Below are 24,326 nucleotides of genomic sequence, written 5' to 3' on the forward strand. Positions count from 1 at the left end.
TGGTCCGGGTGTTGTTTCGCTCTCGTGTAGTTGATAATTTGCCGAGTAGAGTGCGGTAGTGTTGTACAGATCACCTGTGTCATTTACGATGGGAATGAAAATCGTTGAGGACGTTTATTTTCTAGGTAGTTTTCGACTAAATTGATTTTTTCTAGTGTAGTGAAATCTTAGAGGGTGTATAATTTCTTTGGTGAACTTAACTCCGGAACGAGAGGTGTGTACAGTGAAAATAGGGGCTCTGTGACGTCTTGGAAACGCTAGCTGTATGTCGATATGACCTTTTTAATTGATAGAATCGGTTTTATTGTTTACTCATGTCATTTATAGTCCCTTTGTAGTTAAGAAAAAGTCAATGTTAATTGGAGTGAAGCTGTGCAGGCATTAAGTTTTTGGTTCCTGAAATGTGTTTGTTTCATTAAAATCATGCGAGAGCAGACACTGTGTACGGTGTTCCTTTTCCTGTGTGTCGTGCCTCTTATTTTCGGAGCCGATGGCGAAGAACAGCAAAATAGGCAACAAAACATTCAAGAGCTTAGAAATCATATATTTTCTGAACTGAAGAAGGGTAAGTTAGACGAAAAACAAAACGAAAAAGATGGAGAACTTCGTTCCGATGACTATGATGGCAGAAGTCAAGTTGAAAAGGATACCGTAGAGAACTCAAATGCGAAAGTTGTCAAGATCGTACAACCTTCTGATTCAGCGAAATCAGATGAGAACCAGCGTAAGGGTGATGATGGAGGTGAACGTAGTCAGTCGGTAGTAGATACGGAAGATGCAGAAACCTTAATTAAGGACCAGACGAAATGGATACAGAGAATGATAGAAGCTATGGAAACACAATCGGATGATGGTTTCGGCGAAAGTATTGAGGATGAAGAAGAAGTTTCCGAAGTTGTAGGATCTCCTCCTCCCCCTCCTCCAAGAGAATTAACAGAAGAGGAAAAGAAAGGTAAGACCTTTTACAACATCTTTGTTGATGGCCTATGAATTTCGATGCAGTGAAGAATATACTAGTCTTGAAAGGACTCTTTTTAAGTGAAGTTTGTTATAAATCAACTCATGATGGCATCATTGTCAAAATCTTGACTTAACATACAAAGGTGTGTTTTGAGTCCCATTACTGTTCTATTGAGAAAAATCCAGAAAGCGATAATTAGGTAATCCAGAAGTGTGTGACTAGCTTGTAGCATACTTTGTGTTTGGCAATGGTACAAGGACCAATATCAACCTGTTATTGTTTATTTTGTACATGGCCGTAGGTTTTGGGGTAATGTTCACAAGGTATCTTCAGACCCGCTCACCTGCACAAATCCGATTTCATTGCTTCTTGAATAACTGGAGAGACAGTCGCGTTTTAGACTATACATATTTGTGACCTATTGGCTGTTATGTCTCTTCCCCATGAAACTACTTCATCGTGAGTTCTCATCAACACTTACATGCTATGGTCACTAAGAAATTAGGGTACATATTGACATGTTTGCTTACAGAAAGGTGTGCTTATTGTGTAATTATAAAACCGAGCGTGCGTCAGTTCAAAATTTTTGTGTGATTCAATGTCATTCCAGCGATGAATGTCAGTAATTTATTTGCTTGTACTACCTACAGCTGCAGCATTGTATGACACTGGGCTTGGACTCCTCAATGCAACTCGTCCCAACCGTATTGAGGCATACAAAGTGATCAGCAAGGCAGCAAGTCTTGGACATGATGGAGCTAGGCTTAAAGTTGCATGGGCTCAACTTCTGGGGAATGCTGATCCAGGGCCAATTCCAAGAAACACCGAAGCAGCATACCAAAAATTTGTGGAGCTAGCAGAGAAAGGACTTCCAGATGCTCAGATGGTATGCCAATTTTTACAAGATTAATTATGTTGGTGTACGTATGGCTTTAAGGTGTGTGGCTGTTCACAGGAGGGGTATATACTTCCCCCCTGTCATTCCATAACTCCTCAATGTTCAAATACAATATTAGACAGCTCAGTCTTGAGCATCACCCTCCTTGGTTTCAGCTCATTTACGGGGTTTCCACACGCCTTGAGAACCTGCAAAGTCAGGGAAAATAAAAGTGATCGTGGAAACTTTTCCTGGAAAAATTGGAAGTGTTCTCGATGTATGTGCCAGCCTTTGGGGATGATCCCTTCTAGCATGTCATTCCGATTTCCCTCCGAACACTCAACCACTGGTGCTGCCACACTGCCTATGACGATGGTCCCTGAGGCAGTGCTACCTGTAGCTTACAAGGGCAATAATTTTTCTGTCATTTATGCATGCTTTTATTGTTGATTTAATGTTTAAAGATTGTATAAAGCTATTCAAGGTAGAATCATTGAAATGTTGTTCATTTTGGTCTTGAAATTCATGGAAAATTTGTGGGAACCCTCCTTCATAAGTTTATTTATTTATCTTGAATAGGGTCAGTTACTCAATACACAATTATTCATAAAGTAATGCATGGAACATGTATAAAACATACAAAAGAGTAAATAATATACCCATAAAATCAATCCATTCAATATTAATCAGGGTTATGAAAATTATGATTATTAGGTATGTTTTTCATAATGATTTCTTTAATATACTCAGCAAAGTATTCCTAGGCAAATAAAAAAATCAATAGATAAAGGAAGTACGTTTACCTCTCTAATGATGCTAGCTAAAGGGGCATTATGTATGGATGTAATATCTGTTATAAACCCTGTAGAATGTTTCAGGGTTATGAATAAGATGTTTAAGTTGTGTAGTCATTGAATATTGTGAGGAACCTAGGTGTTTGATATGGCTATAATGGGAAACCATGGCCCATTATTTATTGATGCACGCTGCAAAGTAGAATAGTGCTCTTGTGTAACATTCCATGAAGGATGTGATCAAACAGCCCAAGTAATATGATAGAAATGACCATCTGTAGTTATTTTTTCATATATACCCATCCATTTTATATATATCGGCTTTTGCCTGACAATTTGTGGCTGAGGCTGGTCACTTTTTCAATGGGAATAAGTCAACTTTTCAGAGAGGGTATTTATGAGGGGTAAAGTGGTAAACTGTTAAAAAAAAACCATTTGCGAGAAAGTTGACATTTCCTCAGAAAAAGTGACTAGCAATTTCCACAAAATGTTGGGGGAAGTTGTGTTACTTTCCTTGCTCTGCCTCTGCCTGAATTATTCAATCAATCATCCATGGGTATCTTTCCTAAATCGCTTTTACCTCAAATCCCAAGATACCCCTGATATTGTACCTATTTATGAATCTGGACATAAATCTGATGTACATAATTGTAGACCAACAGCTACTCAATTACAGTGCAACCTCGATATAACGACACCCCACGGTGCACTAATAAACACTCACTATAGCGAATTGTCGCTATACCGGAGGTGGAGCAAACAATAGCCAATATACCTGTTGCGAACAGATATTCAGGAACAGGAGTGGTGCGGCGACAGATAAACATCTATCCGATAAACGTAAGCATAAATCCAGACGAAAGGCGATGTTTTTTTTGCATCACTGAATTTCCTTACTCAAATAACGACTAACTATTCAAACAATTTATAAGCACCGCACTGAATAAAAATCATGCAAAGCATTGTTTCGTCAATCATTATATTTATCGAACGACAGTTTACCACATAAATTTGAGACTGAGCACTCCATTAACTTCATTTCTAACAGATCACTAGCAATTACAAAGGTTAAGGAGTCTTGATGAAAGTCTTCCGGCAGTGAAACCCTCGCTATGGCGAGAGCCAACACCGAAAGGGTCTCGTAAAAACGAATTTTTTAACACGCTTATTATAGGGTCAATTGACGGTGCATCGGCTATCTCTCGTAATAGCGGGGGTGTCGCTGTAGCCCGTACTCGCTTTAACGAGGTTCCACTGTATGTATCGCAAAAGTTTTTGAAAAAGTACTTCTCAATAGAATATGAACTTTCCGTAAAGAAATATAATTATTGATGACCAACATGGCAAAAATGTACAAAATATTTCATAAGTTGTTATAATCTATTGAACTTAATATCTTTTCGAGTACCAATTGTTATTACTATTAAATTCTAGACATTCTACGTTTTTTTACGATAGAAATTACCGTAAATGTCTGAATGTAGTCCCCCCTTTTTTTCCAAAAATGCCTGTGGTAAAAGTAAAGGGGGGGAATATATTCAAAGAAATATTTTTAACTTTTCCCAAAATTGAAGCCTCAAAATTAGAGGGGGGGGACTATATTCGGAGAAATACGGTACTTATGTAATCCCCTTAATTATTGGAGAGACAAATATACTCTTTTCACCTATTGATGTTTTCATATGTCTCTGGATAGTTTTAAGAGTGTTTTGAAGTAACGTTTGAGGAACGTATACCTAATAATTATCATTTGCATATCTCTGATTCATATTTAATGCATTGATTTTATAGAAATGCAGTTTATGTAAGTACAATGTACAGTGGAACCTCGATTTATCGTTTTTCAGGGGGATGGATGAAAAAAACGATGAATGCGGGAAAACGATCAATGCGGGAATGTTTGTCCGGGTTGCCTATGTCCCAGGAAACGCTGGATTTTTGCGAATTATGACATTCATTAATGGATTTAAAAAAGATTTTAGCTGATTACAGGAATAATTATTCCTTTATCGAAACACTTAGGTCATATTGTTGATTCGGATAATATCTCTTTCCGCCTTGCTAAAAAATGTTTCACTCCACTCGGAATTTTCACTGCTTTTATGCATTTCTGTCCGATGTAAAAATTCTTATCCATCAAATGCCATTTCAAGTACACGTATTTACGAGAGAAATGTGCGTGTTATGCCTCAAACAACCGATTTCGCCGTCGCAGTGATTGGTTATGAGACGGATCAAGAAGGCCAAAAATAGTTTATCAATTGAAATGTTCCTTTCTTGCAATTAGATTTTTAATATGATTGAGGCAATGTGGCGTTAATCGTCAGCGGCACGCCCAACTGATCCTCGGCTTCATCCCACTTCTTGTTTTCACCAGGGATCTCGCTCTACCCCTACCCCTGCCGTCATGTACTAGCGGACATACCGAGGCGTGCTGTAATATTCACGCATTTCTAGCCCGGATTCTTTTCTTCGTCTTCAATTATTTTCAGTCTATCTCTTAAAGTTCTCACTCGTGTCTTCGAAAGGGCCATGGTGCGAAGACGAATAAGAATAAAACTAATAAAAATGAAACCGGACTCTATAGAACCCACACGGAAAACACTTGCCGGTTTTAAGTCAACCCACCCTGGAAAGTACGGAACCACTCGTACGAGGTGAAGTTCGGCACTAATGCTATCGCGTACGGCATAAGCAGAGCTTACTGCAGAGGGTGAAGCATGACCATAAGACTGCGCAAATTTTTTATCCTACAGAGAAGGCAACTTACCCACTCATTTCTAACAATAAGTCGCGTAGCTCTAGATGAGCAGATGAATTCAGATTGCTAGTAGGGAGAAACAAAATATCCTGAGAAGACATCGCTTCGTTAGCACCTCAGACAAGTGAGACTTGTAGCGTAACTTGTAAATTGTAACCAGACGCCCTGTTTTCGAAAAAAATCCGCATCAACTGCCGTGAAGCTCACTATCAGCTGCGAGGATATCGATATTCGCCAGAAATCACCATCGTATTATTCCAACTATTTCCTTGCTTAAAATGGTTAAATAACGTTAGAAATACGTTGTGTTTGGTATCATTCTTTTTTGAATTACGTGCACATCACTAATACAGTGAGTCCTCGTTTAACGTTGTTGATTCGTTCCTGAAAAAGTCGACGTTAAGCGAAACAACGTTAAACGATGCAGTGTTTCCCATAAGAAACAATGTAAAAAATTTAAATTGGTTCCTAGCCATGTTCCTAACAATCCATTTCTTCGTGAAGAATCCAGAATTTCCCGGGCGAGAATCCAAGGAGGCCAATTATCGGAGCCGTAACTTTAAGCAGACTTTGTGACCAATCGGGAGACACCTGAATCAGGCCAAAACGAAAAAAATCTGAATCTGACACTCGGAAGCACGAGGATGAAGGGCGAGTCAATTTTCGTGATGATATGAATTCTTTAACCCGGCGGAAATCGCGAGAAACATTCATTACCGATTATTCACTTCAGCATGATAACGATTCATTAGAAACGAAACGAATTTTCATAACGAAAAGGTTGGAAAGAAGGCATTATTAAATGAAATATAAATACTAAAAAGAAAGTATTTTAATGGCGAAACATCGATATTTTCAGTAACAGAAGAAATTTTAATTGTAAAAACTCGACCTGCAAACCTAAAACTCGACCGATCTCTCCAGCAGTTGCACCTTCTTCAATTCTTTTAATAATACCAAGTTTTTGTTCTAATATCGCCGTTTTTTCTTCACGTCTGAAGAACCACCAGGATAGCCACTCTTCTTCGTGGACATTTTTTTCGGTTGGCATCAGAAAAATAAACGGATAATGGGTAAATGAGGCAATAATTATTCGCTCAGACGCATATTTAACATACGCTACCCACGCCAACCTTTTCTGTCGAGCGAAAATTACCAATCGCATTAATATAGTAATATTTACTATACATCAGATGCGCTTGCGTCCTATTCGCCATTCATTTTTTTTTCGCCGCGCATAATTTGAACAACGTTATCGCGAAGCAATAACGACGTTAAATGATCAAGGGTTTCAATTTTTGGACAACATTATCGTGAAACAACGTTAAACGGGACGACCTTAAACGAGGACACACTGTATCTCAATCTAATAAAAATATAATACCAATTGCCGAAATTCATTTTTAAACACCTTTCGGGCTAATCGGTGATTCATGCAGCAGTTGACCTCCAGAGGTGGGGATCTTTGAAGCGAGTCAGCTAAAAAAAAGTCAGCGGTCGAGAAAGGGGGAAGCGTGAAAAAGGTTTCTTTTGTTCTCGAGTAACTTGATATTTTCTTTCGAAGCTAAGGTCTTCGTAATACGATCCCTGCTCGAGCTGGGACCTTTTTTTTATTTCGGAGAAGAGGAAAGCTTCAGACGGGGAGAGGTGAGTGCTGAATGGAGGGGGATACCGGATCTTGGGAAATGCGATAATGTCACTATCCCACGGCACTCAGCTTCTCCCTATCGTATTTCAATCTCCTGGGGAAGATTCAAACTTTGTGTCTGTCGTTATTAGCCATAAACAACACGTTGTAAACACTTCGTCTTATTTTTGTCAAACGATGGATGCAGGAAAATTATACGACGGAACCGCGATCTTCGAACGATCAATGCGGGAAAATGATACTTCGGGGAACGATAGATGCGGGAAAAAATTACATTGTCTTTATGGAACTTAATTTGGGACCAGGAGCGGCGAACGATGAATGCGGGAACGATAAATCGGGGTTCCACTGTATTATTTTTATGTATGTTTGTGTACTGGGTAGCTATCCGAATTCTAAATAAATAAAAAAACCAATGCAATATGAAGGGAACACCTGAAAACACTAAATACATTGGTAATAACCCAGAAATGGAAAGAATATTGGGTTCTGTGCTCAGTTAACTATACAAAATTAAATTTTTCTGATGAAATAGGTGAGGTTGTTTAAAGATAAAACCTCTAATGTCCTCATTTAAATATGATGATGATTTGCACGGCAGTGAAGTATGTTTCTACCTTATATGGTTAGCCACAGACTATTGTTTATTTGTTGACCGGAATTTTTATAGATGACATTGTTATTTAAACAGCTAAAGTTAAGAGTTTCATTTGCCTAAATAATTATTAATTTTGAAATATAAAATATGATGCAGTCGTGTTGCAAATTGGGTTTTATTTTCGAAAGATTGTCACCGAGTTTAACCCATTAAGTGATAATGGCTAATGGTGGACCTGTCAAGGAGGTTGTGAATATGTTGGAGGAGGCACCAATGATTCCGAGCGTTGAGCGTAGTGTGGCAGGAATGGGGGTGCTTGGGTAGGATAGCCACGCCCACTCCCACCAAAACATTGATAATCCCATAGGAGACAATGCTAACTATTTGGTGAAATATTCAGTCATGATCATTGTTACGTTAAAATAAACTAACATAAACAAACACAGTAAACCTTTTCCTATCACTATGGGAAGGCTTCGGGAAAGTATGCCTCGAATATCTTTTCCCAAGAAAAAATTATTGTCAGTCACCACGGTTCCGCTGAGCAACTAGCTTAGCCGGAAATAACATCTTACAAGTGTAAAATTTCCATTCCCCTGCACTTCTACTGGTAATTAGTAAGATTACAGCCAATGGAAATCTTATGATGGCGGAGCGGTTGCAATAATAGTACGAAAGCATGTTCATGATAATATATTATCGCCATGATATGACTATATGGACAGTTTAATATACACAGTAGTATGACGAACAATCGGAGATCTCCGATGATAATCAAGAAGTAATTGTTGCATTTTCATTTTATAAATCAGAGGTGATACAAGGAATAGAATACTTGGTTATATATGTGTACTGTTTGAGACTAAGTCTGAAAATTGTCAAACCAAGATGGTGGAATTCTGACCATGCTTAAAACTTGAATACAGAGCCTCTAGATACCTATTTATAACCTCCTTGGGACCTCCAAGTTTTGATATTCAGACCGCCAATGCTTCCAATGAGCAGAAGTTCTGGAAAGTGGAACTATATAGATTTGAGGAGGATTGGGTTACTTCCACAACACAAACGCAGCATTTGAAAAACAATAACTATTCATTCGTTCGTACACTACAGAAAGATACGATTGTCGTTCAGCGCGATAGTGAAGGCGTCCTTCTTGGAGGGTGGATCAGGCGAGACTGTCATGGCGCTGGTCTGTAGTGGCGTGGGTTGCCATGCCTGCCACTTAGCGGTGGGGTCAGTGAGGCAGCAGAACATGTGACGACCGGGCGGCGCGAGATTTGCGCCACAGATTATTGATGACAGAATTTTACATGACAAACCAGTCAAAAGTACAATCGTGAACCCTGTTGGCAATTCTTCATTCATTCCTTGTCAAAGTGATATAGTTCTTAGGGCTCAGTCCAACTGTGGTGAATACATACAACTATGTATACCGTCTCTAGGTTTGGTAGAACTCTAAGAAGATCTTTGTTTTAATTAACTAAGAAGATTTTGTGTTAACCTGCAAGATTTTTGTGTTAATTTGTATCAATTACCCTGTAAAATTCTTATGTTCATATTGTGTTGTATCAATCTCAAAGAGGACGGTGATGGTAATGCTTATTGATATTAAGAGGAATATTTATTTATACAGCAGAATTAAAGAGTTTCTTTCTCTCAAATAATTAACTATTTCACGATATGAAATAGTTTCTACCTGTGTATTATCGAGGCTACCTTATAGAATTTATTCCAAACCTCTCACCCCTTTGTCATTGCTCTCTGTATTTTTCAGGGCCTAGGATTCTTGTATGCCACTGGTGTGCATGTCAACGCAAGCCAGTCCAAGGCCCTTGTGTATTATACTTTTGCTGCCCTTGGTGGAAATAGCTGGGCGCAGATGGCCCTCGGATATCGCCACTGGGCTGGGATCACTGTCTCCACACGCTGTGAAAAGGCTCTTTCCTTCTATCGTAAAGTTGCTAATTCAGGTATGCTGTTGATTCTTTGCATTTTCTTTCATTTTAGATTATTCTGGTTTAATTTACGACTTATGTGACCCCAGCATCATTAAATATTGATTTACTGCATCAAAGAAATTTCCTCAGTATCACTCTCAAAAGTTCTGATTATACTTTGAATCATATCATAATAACCATTACACACTAAGGTAGACGTTTGCCACAAAAAAATCATTTGATTTAGTAAGAATTTGAACCCAGATTTCCCAGTAGCTGGTGAGGTTGTTGCCAGTTTCACCATCAGATTGTTTCCTCTATGGTGAAATTCAGACTGGTTTTACCAAATGACAAATGGTTTTACGTCTCATTCTAGATGTTTCAGGATCAATAAATGGGAAATAATTTTTCAAGTTTCTTTGAATTCGATTATGTTTTGTAATGTGTTCTTCTTTCACTGCCATTCCTGACCAATTGGCAACAGCTGTAATCAAAACTAAGCGATTTTGTTGTATCTAGCTGCTGTCCTATCTTCCCTCAACACCTGGGTGAGGGGTATCAAGAGGGAACCCACGATATGAAACATTTCGGCCAATTTGTAAGTTAAACAGTACTATGGTTATACCCATAGCTACCCAGCACTCAGTTTCAAAACATCATCGTGATAGGTTGTGTTTTGCGGTTGGACTTTTATCCTAGTTACAGCTTTAAATATCGAGCGAAGGATAGGAATTTTAAAATGCCAAAAGCTAGTGGTACTGTTCATGCCAGGGCAAGTGAATTCAGCTGAGAAGGATTTTATGTGAAAGACAGAATGTTACTGTGCAAAGGTTGGGATAAAAGATTTTAATTTGAAAGATGTGACACTTTGTTAAAGCACATCAGTAGCGATACATATTCATAAACGTGCGAAAGAAAGGGAACCCACAAAACGACAGCTATCGTTTGAACACACAGTCACTCAGTCAAAGAAAGGAAACGTGGAGCTTGTTGTTGCTACTCCAGAAGCATTTTTAAAGGCTTTATTTAGTGTAGAGAAACTATAAAATCCAAAATTTCTAGAATGGCTCTCGAAGTACATATGAGGTACTGGGAATTTGTCGTTTGCCGATCATATTCGCCAAGACTGCTTACTTGAACCATTCATATACCTTCAACCAATATAACTTGAACCATTTCTTTCATGTAGTTTTATCAGAAATTTTTTACAATCGAAATTGTGTTCAATGTTATGTAAAATGCTTAATAAAAGTATAAGTATTCATGAAACTTGTGCCATAAAATAATAAAAAACGCCTATAAACATGGGAAAATTGTAGCATTATAATAACACTGCCATGATTTTCTATAACACCGAAATCTCATGATTTAAAAACGAATTTTAGCGAAAAATAGAACCACTTTCACGGATCTCTAATCATAAATTGTACTGAGAGATACATAGGTTTTTCTAAAACTGGGACAAATATTCTACTGGCACCACGTAAACGTATTTTTTACTGGACTCTGACGTCATGCTCAGCCAACATGGTGATGGGTCGTTTGGAGTGCAAGATTACTATACAATTTTCAAAATGGAATTTTACGAATAATACGCAGGTTAGAAGAACTGCTTTCACTGTAATTTTCAGCACGAAGGATATTTTTTAATCACATAATCATCCATTTTCAGTAGAATTCCCCATTAGGGAATTTTTAAGAGAAATAGAAATGGAATTGCATTTTCTGGAATTTAAGTTGAGCTTCCAAGTATTGCACCATTTCGCTGTCAAATCTAAGGAATTCTGGAAGACGTAGTTGCCTAAGCAAAATTCTAAAGGACTTTGAAGTCTAGTTTCAAACATTTCCAAGATATCAAATTTTACTCCCTTTTTTTCGAAATAAAGGTTGGACGACTCAAAGTCACCCTGGTCACACACACCTATATAGCTGTCATCTGCAAAATGGGTGGCACGTTCTTCTGAGTCGATCGATTTTATTCATGAAAGCAATCGTCACGTGTCCATTCTCTCTTCTCGTCTGTAGTCGCCAAGGAGGTGTCTCTCTCTGGTGGCTCAGCTGTTCAAAGAGTGAGGCTGATTGAGGAGATGGAGAATCCAGCCACTCTGGAGAATGACCTCGTCGAGTACTACCAACTGTTGGCTCAGAATGGAGATGTCCCCGCTCAGGTTAGTTTGCAGTTCATTTACGGAAATACATATGTGGAATACTTTTACGGTAATATCATTGGATTTTTCTCCCTCGTGGAAAAATCTCGCCCTTCTGTAGATACATTAAATCATGGTTTTGCTAATGGTACCCATTTGTCCCCCTAATGATGCTGTGGGATTCTTTCATTCCATTCCTTCCTTCCCCATCTCCACTGTGGTGGCGTTGTTGGGCTCATTTCGCAGCAGTTCCTTTCTTCCTTCCTCTTAACCCCCTCATGAGGATGACTGGGTGAATAAGTTTACATGTAGTACTTGGTTCCCAGCCCTCGTGTTTGTAATGAATTGCTTGTAAAATATTGTGTTATGCCTCCATCTATTGTGGATGTACTCACTCACTTAGAGACTCAACTCAAAGGTTAATTTGGATAGATGAGGATAGCTCACTAGAGCCTTTCGAAGTACACCTCCCGAACTCCCCAGCTTTCACTTGGCTGGCGGTGGAATCGTATGTACACACTGTAGCCTCGAATTGACTGAGTGTGGTTCCACTCGGCCACTCACTTGCCTCCATTCCACGGTCAACCCCTGAGTATGAACAGATTCTTTGTAGCCATTTCATTTACTCTGGTTCTTGGCAGCATATTAAGAAAGCACATAATTTTAATGGTGTATCTAATGTAGACTGGCACTTAAGAGAGCTTTCACCATGTATCTGAAGTGAGAGATTCAATGTCCTACATATCCTGGTGTTTTGTGGGTCATTTTCTACATGCATATTTTTTTCCCTATGCATCAGGTGGCTGTTGGGCAGTTACATTATCAGGGAGGTCGAGGAGTCCAGCAGGATCATCAAAGAGCTCTGGATTATTTCCTTTTGGCTGCAAATGCCGGTAATCCTGTCGCTATGGCCTTCCTGGGAAAGGTATTTACATTTGTCCTACCTCTATGATGCTATGTTTCATGAAAGGATTTGCCTATTTTCATTTTGTAGAATCCGTGGTGCTGCACGTATTAGACTGATCCCTGTTGCACTCACTCCATTACGCATCGGCAACATCTGCCATTAACCCTATTACTGCCAGCCCATTTCAGGTGGGATGTACGAAGACTGCCGAGGCTATTTTCCAGAATTAGCAACATTTCAGATTAAAAAATTTTCAGCTACTTAATTTATACAATATGTCTAGATTGTTTCCCAATTCTTAAGATATATTTATATCTTATAACCATAGATAGATTAGGGGGGTTTACGTAAATCACAGCCGTTGAAAAGGCCACAACCACAAAAACAAAAAGTGAAATAATTCAGTGGCAGTAAAAGGGTTAATTTGAGAAACGATTGAGGGGCAAATTATATATATATATTATAATTATGCTATTATAAGTACTTGTGCTAGTTCAAAATAAAAATGTGATTACTGGATTGTATTGTCATTAGTGATGGGTCGGTTCGATTCCTCGATTCTTCGATTCCTCGATTCTCGACCAAGAACCGGAATCGAAAACGAGTACTTGTCAAGGTGAAAAATCGATTCCGATTCCAGTAGTACTTCAAACCACAAAATATACGACCGCGTTTCCAACATTCATTTGAACTTTCGCGCCACGTAATCGTGATAACAAAACACACATCTTCTAGGGAAGTGCGAGTAGTCGAAAATTCAAGTCGAGTCGAGTAGTTGGTACTCGACTCGAGCGTTTCGAGTAGCATTACGAATGTCGAGTCGAGTATTATAGTTAAGGTTACAGAGCTTTCGAGTCTAGTAGGCCCAGCGATCTTCCGACAGGAAGCGCTATCATGAAACTCATGTAATAATGCAGTTTTTAAAGCTGATAAGTCATTCTAATGCCTTGGTCTGGTAGTTTCAGCTTGCCGAATACACTATAGTTGTCGAAATGGGCGCCGAATACCTTTACGGCAGCCGCGGCAGCCGATCGTCTTCCTACCCGGCGCGCACTGGTCCGAAATCGGAAAAAGCTGGAATAAAGTCCAAAATGACCTTTTTGGGGATAGAGACTTGAAACGTGGCGTAAATACTCATAAATCATTACCAGATATAGATTTATATGCCATTTCACATAAATACGAACCTTTAGTGAGATACAGAGGCCCAAGCATGACCAATTTTTCAATGCCACGCGAGATATCGTTTTTCCTAAAAAAATCTTTGAATTTATCCAGGTGGTTTTGCGTTGGTATGAGTTTTATGGAATAAGAAAACAAAATATTCCTGGACCTGGTGCTTTTCCTGTATTTTCAATGACTTTTGAAGATTTTGGCTCTCATCTGTCTGGTTCACAACGCAAAATGGCCGACCCGTTTTTCACGTGAAATTTGACATAAAGTAGACATTATCTTTCGTTTACGAAAAATATCACTCGAAAAATTTGAACTACAATATAAAGTAAAGATTTCTAAAGATTACTTAGTAGAAATCTTGGAAAAAATCTTGCGACGAAGGAAATTAGAGCGATTTTTTAATCGCGCGTCAAGGATGACCTACACGCCGCGGACCTCCGAGGCTCGGTAACTGAGGCCGATTTTTCAAGTTTTTTAAAACATTAGCCTTGAAAATCGTCATTCAAAGCATGGATAATCGTCTTAATTGACTTAAAACACTAAACTGAGAATGTTATAAAGGATTATGTATAGATCGACTAGGCCAGTAGGCGCATTACTCGAAAGAAAATACTAAGGATTGGATATTTTTCGGAACCATCCCACGCATAAGAAATATGGCTCGGGTATTTAAGTAAAGTGAAGAAATTAAGTCAGCATGCTTAAGAGAGAGAAAAAGGAACTATTTCCATGAAAGGCAACAACTGATACCCTTATTCCCTTTCCACCTTCGCCGAGGTGAGTCGTGCGGAAGGGGGAGTTTTCATATCACAAGGCATCTTTTAGCCTTTTTTTATTACTGCGTCTGTCCGATGTGAATTTCATTTGTAGAGCTTAGTTTCATTCTTGAACTTAAAAAAAAGCAAGAGATTTTAACGCTGATTAAATGACGTGAGAAGTATAGAATTTTTTTGGCTCTACAAAACTAAAGTTTAGTTCTATAGTTAGTTCGCTTCGTCCACTTGAATTCCATGAAGATTCAAGATCCAAATAAATCATTCATACAATTTTTAATAAAAATTCCAGTCTCCAAAATCTTGCAATTTTGGTAGGAAAGTCACACAAGTGTGCAGCAAAAGCCAATTTTCTGCAGGTAGTAATACTGTAACATATGGAGATGGCTGCCTGGCATATGACATACCTGCTGATATGGCATACCTGCTGGCTGAGCATGTAAAATAATTGGATTTTCTGCTTGAGAATTTGAAAGGGCCAAATATTACATGATTCATATACTTAGTATGTAATCTTTATTATAGCTGCAAAAATTACAATACTCAGGGGTCTCCCTTGTAGTTTGGATATATATTATATGGTCGACATATTACTTGGGGTTAATTAATTTCAATTTTCCCTATAGAACAGTTGAAGACACATAAATTTTCATTCATCTCCTACTTCTGGCAATAACCATGAACGATCCTCATTATATTTTCCTTTTTACATTCATCATAGAAAATTGGAGTAGAATATATTGTAGTATGCATTGCTGTAATGCCTGGTTCAGAAATTATCATACTCGACTCGACTCGATACTCGCAAGTAATTTTCAACTCGACTCGAGATCAAAAAGTGCTACTTGGAAATCCCTATTATATTCCGAGGGAGCAAATGCAGACTAGGGAGCTTGTGACAGGTATATAGTCAAGATACAGTGATGCATTTGGAAAAGTGTCCAAAGTCACCATAGCAAACCCTGTTGAAGCTGAAGTGGAAGATTATTTATCATAGATTAATGCACCACCAAATTCCTTCCCTGGGAAATACTGAAAGACTTGTATCTCCTACCCAGGGCTGAAAGTATTAGCGAAGAGGTTTCTTGCCATACCGCCATCCACTGTGTTCAGTGAAAGACATTTAGTTCTGCAGGAAAAATATGTGATGTAAAATGCAACAGGCTTTATCCTGACAGAGTGAAGATGCTTTGCTTTCTGAGCAAAAATTTGAAGTCTGTAAAAGGAGACTAAATTTGTGAGACATTATTGATAATGATAAGATATTATCAATCAAAGAGAGATATTAAAGAAGATACTTTTATTTTAAATTTAAACATGAGTGCTAATATTCTAAAGTAATACCTATCATGTAACACCACTTTTCAGGTATGTTCTGTTTTGAAATTTAGCTATTATATTTTGATTACATAGTGATGATATGAAAGATGCTTTTGTTTGACTGACTCTTTCACAGAGTAATATTTTTTAAAGCGGTTTTCTTGTTGCCTGGAATTAAGTGACATTTTCTTTGGAGCCTATGGCATCAGAATCGATGGAATCGGTATCGGTAGAATCGGAATCGAAATGTCAGAATCGGAATCGGGATCGGAATCGATAAAATTTTGGAATCGACCCATCACTATTGTCATTATTAAATATTGGTTAACAACAAAGGTAAAGAAATACCAAAAATATACATTTGATGTATTGCTAATTAATTGGTAAAAGTTTACAATTGAAAACAATTATACAGCGGTACCTGATGAGAACAGCAATACATATTCGTCTTGCCTTCATTTTTAGCAAGTGAAATGTTTTAAAACTGGATTTTGTGCCAATTTCCTTTCTTTATGTGATTACTGGAACTGTGATTACCTTTCTCAATTCTTCTCTTCAAATCAATTCTTCTTCAATCAACTCTGGCTTCTCTTACCCTTCCAGTTTTAGGCTCGAGAAACAGTTTAACTGAGAATGGAAGAATTGAACCAATCCATCCTTAATTAATAACAACACTTACTTTTACACAGATATACTTGGAAGGAAGTGATATCGTGAAGCAGGACAATGAAACTGCCTACAAGTACTTCAAGAAGGCTGCCGATCTGGGGAATCCAGTGGGCCAAAGTGGTTTAGGTCTGATGTATCTCTATGGCAAGGGCGTTGAGAAGGATTATGGGAAAGCCCTGCAATACTTTTCTCTTGCCGCTGACCAAGGTTGGGTTGATGGCCAACTGCAGCTTGGGAACATGTACTTCAGTGAGTGGTTTTTATTTTGTACATGGTTTTTTGGATTATAAATGGCCTCACTGAGCTGGATACCTGTGTGCCTTTATTAGGGACCCTGAAAAATAGTAGACAAACTCAAGGGAAAGCTATGTAAAAATTATAGCCCCAATGGCACAATAGTCACAAATACGATGCTCTATCAGTGAAACACATATTCATGCATTTCACTATTTAAAAAAATGAAGAATGATATTAGAGTGGTGAATTTTCGACATTATTGTCCACAGGAATACTTAATTATTTACAGAACCTCCAGTCAAAACTATAGATGCCTGCGATGTGAAATTTTGGCCACTTTTGCTAATGATAAAGTGGCCAATTTAAACTTATTATGGTCTTGAGCATCGTAGGAACAACAAAATAGGATTCGAACTATCACAGGCACTTGAAAATGATGAATATGAAGCTCTTCCAGCTCAGGTGCAGTGTCGATGAGCTCGGCGTGGTTCTGATTGTTTAGCATACTGTTGTGGTGAGGTCTCGATACTGTGCCCGATCCTACTGCAGCTCAGCATGCTGACTGAGTCTCCCTCCTGCACTAAGCTGTGCTGCCTTAATGTTGCACATCTTTCCTAAAGCCTCCTTGCCCTCAAGCCAGGTAGTCATTCAGTTTAGTTGTGCTTAGCAATTTAATCATTGCGGTTATGTGTATTGTATTGGTGACGATTAGATGTTTTGTGGCTGACAAAATAAACATCGCACACCTGGTCTTGCAATTATATTTCTGCTATCACCGGTGAAGTGAGTGATCCCCTTTTTTTTAAATATGTACTAATTATGCACCGCTCCGAAGAGATATACCTTATAAGCGCGTGTAAGAGGCGCACCTTTTTCCCCAGATATTGGAGCCGAAAATGGGGGTGCGCCTCTTACACAAACTTCACCGGTTGCAAGTTCGAGGGGAACTGAGTGGCCTTGGTTTTCAGCGTGAGTCAGTCATCTGAAACCCTGGGTCAAAATCAAGCGGCAGGCAGGGGAGTTTCTCCCTTAGTGACGTATTTTTAAAATGCTCCTGTTTGAATTTCTTGCAAGCATCGCGCCGTCACGTCGGTGCCCCAGAGGTGAACATTGAAAAGATCGCGCGGGGTGATTCGCTCCGGAGCGCGCGCTAAATTTATTGCCACGAGTGGGCATCCCGCGGCATTTATACTGCATATAGTAATATTGGTGTCACAACCTGCGGTTGAAAAAAATCGAACGAGTGTGCTCATTGTTGGACTTAATGGTGGATATAAGAAATCGGAAATGCTTATAAGTGAAGAGCGCTGAAGGAGAGGTCGAGGGAAGAGGGCTCCCTCCCCTCTGTATTTAAAGCTACGAGCGAAGGAGCAAGGGAAGAACACGTCCGATCTTGCATGTGACGTCGTTGCCTTGAAAGCGAAGGGGCGAAGGCGCAGCAATGTGATATACGCAGTTTGCGTTGCCTGAATTTCCAGTCCGTCTCGTCTTGTTTGAATGCGCTTATGCTACGCTTGTTTCTTCCGAAATTGTGCTGTTTGGACTATGTTGAATATTAGTAGCCTTATTTTAGCTATAAATCTTTGTGTCAATCAATTAGAGCTCAAAAAACTTAAATGCTGTAAGATATACGTCGCGTTAGGTCTAATTCTTTTTAGAACCTCGTGCGTGTCATTCAATTGCTGAAAGATATCGAGATATCTTCGAGCTCAGAAGGTGACTCACGTAGCATTTGACCTCCAGAAACTCGGGGAATTGAACCTGGTAGACCGAAAAAGGCCAGTTGGTGGAATGGGGTAGGGATGAAACACGTTTCCATTGTTCCCCTGTAACTTGATATTTTCCTGTGGAGTCTCGGAAAGGAAAAAAACGGCAGAGGCATTAGCTGATGGAGAGCCGAGTGTAGTTCCGTTAGGCCCCTTGCACACACACCGATTTTGGATGGCCGGTAAAATATTGGCCGATATTTTACCGGCGAAGCGATGCTTGCACACACGCCGGATTTTTACCGGTCAAACGATACGTTGCTAAGTTTTTGAGCCGGCGTCGGCGATCCACAGTGACAATAGCCGGCAGCTAACCGGCATTTTGCCGGTGCCGGCGTGTGGTCGGTACGTGTGCAAGCTCCAATGCAATTGTTCACTATTGGAATGTGGACGGCCGATATTTTACCGGCCGTCCAAAATCGGTGCGTGTGCAAGGGGCCTTAAATCTACGACGTGGTTATTATCCTACGGCGCTGAGATTGCCCCGATTGTTGTTCAATCTCTTGGGAAAGCTCATGCCTTTTGCCTGTCGTGTTTTGCCTTAAAATTTTCCACGGCTGCAATTCTATTGCAATACTCCTGCGAGAGCTTTTAAACAAAATTGTTCGTGAGTAGGACAAGCAACGTAGAGCGATGGCATATGCAAAGAGAGGATCGTGACTCTTTCTACTCCCTCTTTTGCCGCCGCAGTTATCAAAATTTCCTCTTTCAAATAGTACTGATAGAGGACATTTCGATAACTGATGAAATTCCAGGCATACGTCTGCAACACCGCACGTTAGGATAAAAAAAATGTCGCAAAATTTTTTTCTTCATAGCTTCGATGCTCAAAATAGGGGTGCGCCTCTTACACAAGCTTATACGGTACCTTGTAATGCCAATCGCATTCTGGTTAAGGGTATTCTTGGCCACAGTAAATCCATATTTTTACGTGTTAATCATAGGCCTTTTGGTGATACACTGCCAACCACTCATTTTAATGTGATTCTCGCCATATGCCGTATTCATTAAAACAAGCTTCCCCTGTACCTTGCTGCATTTTTCCATAAAATCGCTATCATAAATGAAAATGAATGCCTTGCTGTTGATTTTTAGTCAAAGGCTATTTTAAAAATTCAGACTGGTAATTATGGAAAATTCAGGGAAATTGAAAATGAAAAGCCACTGTGAACCCTGTTATGCCACTTTCATATCACTTTCTAAGCTGCTTGGGCATTCAATATGTTACCAGGGGTGTTTATAAAAAAAATATTTTTCCTTAGCTTCCTGCTCTTTGGCCATTAATTTTTACCAAGCCAATGCAAAGTGCCAACATTTTGTATTGTAACAAAACAACTTGGAGTTCTATATCTTGATTTTTGTGGTGGTGACAATCATTTTCAAATACATAATAAGGGCAGGTATTGGTTTCAGCTATGCCCTCGGCAGAGTGAAGTTTCATCAATGCTGGCATGATGCCAGATAGTACAACAAGTGGCAATTTTCTGTTATTTATCTTTCACCTTCAGGTGGTTATGGTGGGAAAATGTCGCATAAGGTTAGGGTTTTCTTGGAGGGCTTTGGGGCAGTGTGTTAAATTGTTAGTTAATTCGTGAGGAGGGTTGCGTATGCTTGTGGCTTGGGGTTGATTGGATGTAGCTGTTTTGGGTGTTTGTAAAACTTTGATTATTTTATAGGTGGAGTTGTGTAAGGTATGGTTTGTTTGTAGGCTGTTGGAGTCAGGTAGGGTGTGTATAATTTTAAAAATTTCGTGGATTCTCGATTTCAATATTATAAAGTGTGCAATGGGAAGTTAAACCAATATACTAAATAATACAAGTGGATTGTTATAACATTTAGAGATGGATTAAGAACCATTATTGCAATAACAATTAATTTTTAAATAGTTCAGTTAACATCATTCTAAGGCTAAAATGAGCATTAACAGTTCTGTAGGGCCAAAATTCGCTCCATTTTTACGTTTGAGTAACAGTATTTTAAGGATTAAACATTGAAGCACTTAACATGGCCATGTGGTCCTTTCTAAAAGCTCCGCCAGGTGCTCACAAGCTGCACTCATTGTCTACTGATTGGCCCTGTGCACCCCATGTCCTGCTTGCAACCATAAAGGCAACAGCCAAGCAAGCAATTTCTCACAGGCAAATATGGCAGAATGTGAATTATTCGCAATATAATTGAGTCCCAATGACTGCAACTTGCTCATGAGCATATCCAAGTCATGCACTTTTATAATTTCTCCATCAAGATAAACTCTCAGCATTAGATAATTTTGCCTGGATAATTATGAAGAAGCATAGTCCACTCATTGAAAAGCTTTTTTTTATTTAGTTATAATAAATTATTTAATTGCTCTTAGCCCCAGTGGCTAAAATCGCAATTTGTTAAGAGTTATTTTGTAGGTCAGTTACAATTCTTTCAGTTCCAAGCAAGAGGTGGAAGAATAATTTCCTTTGGTCAATACTCACGGACTGTTAGTGATTCACGTAAATTTACCGCCCAAAACAGAAAAACTAATAGCTCTTTTTATATATTCTATGCATATTGATTCAAATCCCCATGGCTAAATCTAAGAGGGGTGAAATAAAGAGTTCTAGAAAAATTAAAAAATAGCCTCACTCTAGGGTTATCATTAAAATTTGAAGCACATAGTGACTCAAAAAATTATACCTCCGAGAAGAGTTGGAAGTGTCGGGAAGTAAGAGGCTTTCATAGATGTGGTATTTATCTCATTCCCTCTTCTGGAAACTTCAGGAAACACGGCAAATAAAATTCAAATTTTGGACAAAATGCCAATGCATTAATGCAGTGTCTTTCTCAAACAATACTTCTTTCATGTGCAAATGTGGATTTTTTTTATTCAATGAAATAACTGTTGACTAGCCAGTTGCATACCTATACCGAGCACTTAAAGTGAAAAAATTCCATACAGGTGAAATCATTTGATTGACCAGGATGCACTCCAAAACTCAGCTGGGGAAGAAGATGCCATGTTAGTCCAAGTGGCATCAGTTTAGGGAACCCGGATTCTGGTCAAGGCAAATATTTTTCCTCTGGGGAATTTTAGTCTTCTACTTTAACCTAATGAAGACTAGAAGCAGTTTTTTTTTCTCAGTTACTTGCGACAAAATTGAGACAAATACCTGCCATGACTATTATCTTGCTGTCGTCTCGTCTGTACTCATGTGAAATTTTAAATATTTTAAAATTGCCAGCTACATATTTCCTGGGAAATCGCTAAATTATATGGGTATTGATTTTCAGGTGGTCTTGGTGTCAGAAGAGATTACAAATTGGCCAACAAGTACTTCAGTCTAGCTTCGCAGAGTGGCCATGTTCTTGCATACTACAACCTCGCTCAAATGCATGCATCAGGGACTGGGATGATGCGCTCTTGTCCAACAGCTGTTGAGGTGAGACAGCCAACCTGTCAATAGCTTGCTTCTTAAATCCTTGATTGAATGGGTGCATGTTCATTTTAATGCTCTAATCACATCATTCATTTGTGTAGATTTATACGTGCTTCAAGGAAACACCTGTATTTTTTTATTAGAGAAGTAAGATTAGAACCTCTTAATTTTTCATTCATACTTACCTACCAATTATGGTAGGTTTGCATGGAGTATATATTTAAAAAATTGGATCTGAGTATTCAGTGGTGTTTCTCCATGTTGGTAATGGCTTTGGCATGTTCCTCTGTGTAGTCTTGTCTGGAGGTGACAACAGTTTATCCAGCCATCCTGCTGGCATCTTCAGCTCGGAAGTGTCAATGCATTGAAATTGGTCATCTTGTATAGGAGCTCTGGCGGTTGTTGATCAGTTCTGATTTGAGATGAACCTTGACTTCTCAGATTCATATGAAATTTTTTTACGTGTTTGTACCCTCATATAAGAAATATCTTTTGAAGCTCTTGATACTTCAATTATTATTGTTTTATAAAAATTTTTTTTAAACGAGTGAAGGTTAAGCAATATTTTTTTCTTATTTTTCAGAGTATTTTTTGAAAAGTAAGATAAACAATATTCAAACATTTTCACTGTAGCACAACTGGGTCTCAAGATTGCCTTGTATTTGTTCAAGCAATTTTCTTGCTTCACCCCAAGTAAGGAACTTACCAAAACTCTCATGTAACCTCTTTACAAACATAAGGAAAGCAAATAAGAATATACTTTGGTATATCCATGAAGTAATTAGCTCTACAAAAGATAATAATCACTTTGATTATTAATCACTGTGCACCACTGTACCAATACCAACTGTATTGATGCATATGAATGTACAATAGTGCCCAGGAAAGTCAGCTGTGGCACACAAAATATAAATAATACTGCCTGAAATACATCTATCTCAGTTAACATGACACTTTTTGGGTACATATCTATGGTGTTAAGTGAGGAATACCTCTATTGTGAATGCTAAATGTATGGCTGAAAAAATTGCTGTCAACACCTCTTCAATCATATAGAATGATTACAAATATTCACTCTAGTAACAAAGCATGCCATGAGTGGCTCTTTTCCTTAGATCCCTTTGAGACTAACGTGTTGCTCTCTCTTCAGTTTTTCAAGAACGTGGCCGAGCGTGGGAAATGGGGAGAGAAACTGATGGAGGCGCACCACCACTACAGGGATGGCCGGCCAGATGAGGCCTTCTTGACTTACGCGCTGCTCGCTGAATTGGGCTACGAGGTAGCCCAGAGCAATGCTGCCTTCATTCTGGACAGAGGTCAGTGGCCAAGTAGCATTACTGTGTCGCTCAGTGGGAACTTCTAGGAGTCCAGCATTGTGGGGAGAGCTGGGAATTTAGGGATTTTATAATATTGTTCACGTAATATTCACAGAGTTCATAAGGATCGGCAAGATAGCGTGAAAATAATTAAAAGGAGGTGCACTTAAAACAGTCACCATTGTCCTTTATTGTACATAATAAGATACAAACAGCTGTAATAATTTTCCTCTTTTATTTGCTGAACTGGTTTATTAAGAGCTGCCTCAGACTCTTGACAGATTCTCAGGCAGTGGACAAGAACAGCTCTTTGAATTGTAAACATTGAAACTGGTCGAGCGAATAAAATAGTGTGGAAAAACACTACAGCTGTTTGTATCTTGTAACATACAATAAATTTCTACAAAGTGAACTCCTCAACAATTGACTTGGTCCTTTATTGGCTTGATATAATGCTGGAAAAAAAACTTGAAACTCAATTGCCAGGCTAATCCCATCCCCTCTCTCTCTTCTGCACTGCTGAGCTCTGCCTCCAATACTTCTATCTCCTTTCTCCCTCTTCCGATACTACTGCCGTCACAGAGATATGCCTCCACTACTCCTGTCTCCTCTCTTCCTTCAGGCACTGCCTCATCTCCTAACTCTCTCCAGTTCTCTCTTTGATTTATTAAAGTTATTTATTTAAGTATTCTACCGATTAAGGTAGTTTTCCATGGAGTACTTGAGAAGAATTTTTGGGATCCTCCGTCCCTATCAACCACTTCCCTCTTCAGTTCCCTTTCATTCTATCTAAAAATCCTATTCTTTTCCCTCCTGTCCCTTGTTTCCCTAACATTCTACCCTCTAACACTGTTTTCAAGATCCTCTCCCCGCTAAGCACTAACTCCATCCATACCTTCTGTCTCTTCCGTATCTCATCTAAAAGCTGCCTCCCCTCGCCCACCATGTCCAGCAATTCCTCCTCATCTCCGTCCACTTTACCTTCTCCATTCTTTGCCACACCCACATCTCGAATGCCTCCAGTCTTTA

The 24,326-nt window shown here is 39.0% G+C and overlaps 1 protein-coding gene across 1 annotated transcript in view; it reads left to right on the forward strand.

Annotated features, from left to right (window-relative positions):
* The first annotated feature begins 11 nt into the window (after positions 1–11).
* Positions 12–24,326, forward strand: part of LOC124168447 (protein sel-1 homolog 1) — a 33,925-nt gene continuing 9,610 nt past the window's right edge. The window contains exons 1-8 of the mRNA XM_046546691.1: positions 12–952; positions 1,612–1,847; positions 9,417–9,612; positions 11,605–11,747; positions 12,526–12,651; positions 16,592–16,820; positions 21,836–21,984; positions 23,132–23,297. Of these exons, the coding sequence (XP_046402647.1) occupies positions 424–952; positions 1,612–1,847; positions 9,417–9,612; positions 11,605–11,747; positions 12,526–12,651; positions 16,592–16,820; positions 21,836–21,984; positions 23,132–23,297 (1,774 nt within the window). The 5' untranslated portion in view covers positions 12–423. The remainder of the gene's footprint in view (positions 953–1,611; positions 1,848–9,416; positions 9,613–11,604; positions 11,748–12,525; positions 12,652–16,591; positions 16,821–21,835; positions 21,985–23,131; positions 23,298–24,326) is intronic.

The sequence above is a fragment of the Ischnura elegans genome, chromosome 11, assembly GCF_921293095.1.
Source record: "Ischnura elegans chromosome 11, ioIscEleg1.1, whole genome shotgun sequence".
Taxonomy (NCBI): domain Eukaryota; kingdom Metazoa; phylum Arthropoda; class Insecta; order Odonata; family Coenagrionidae; genus Ischnura; species Ischnura elegans.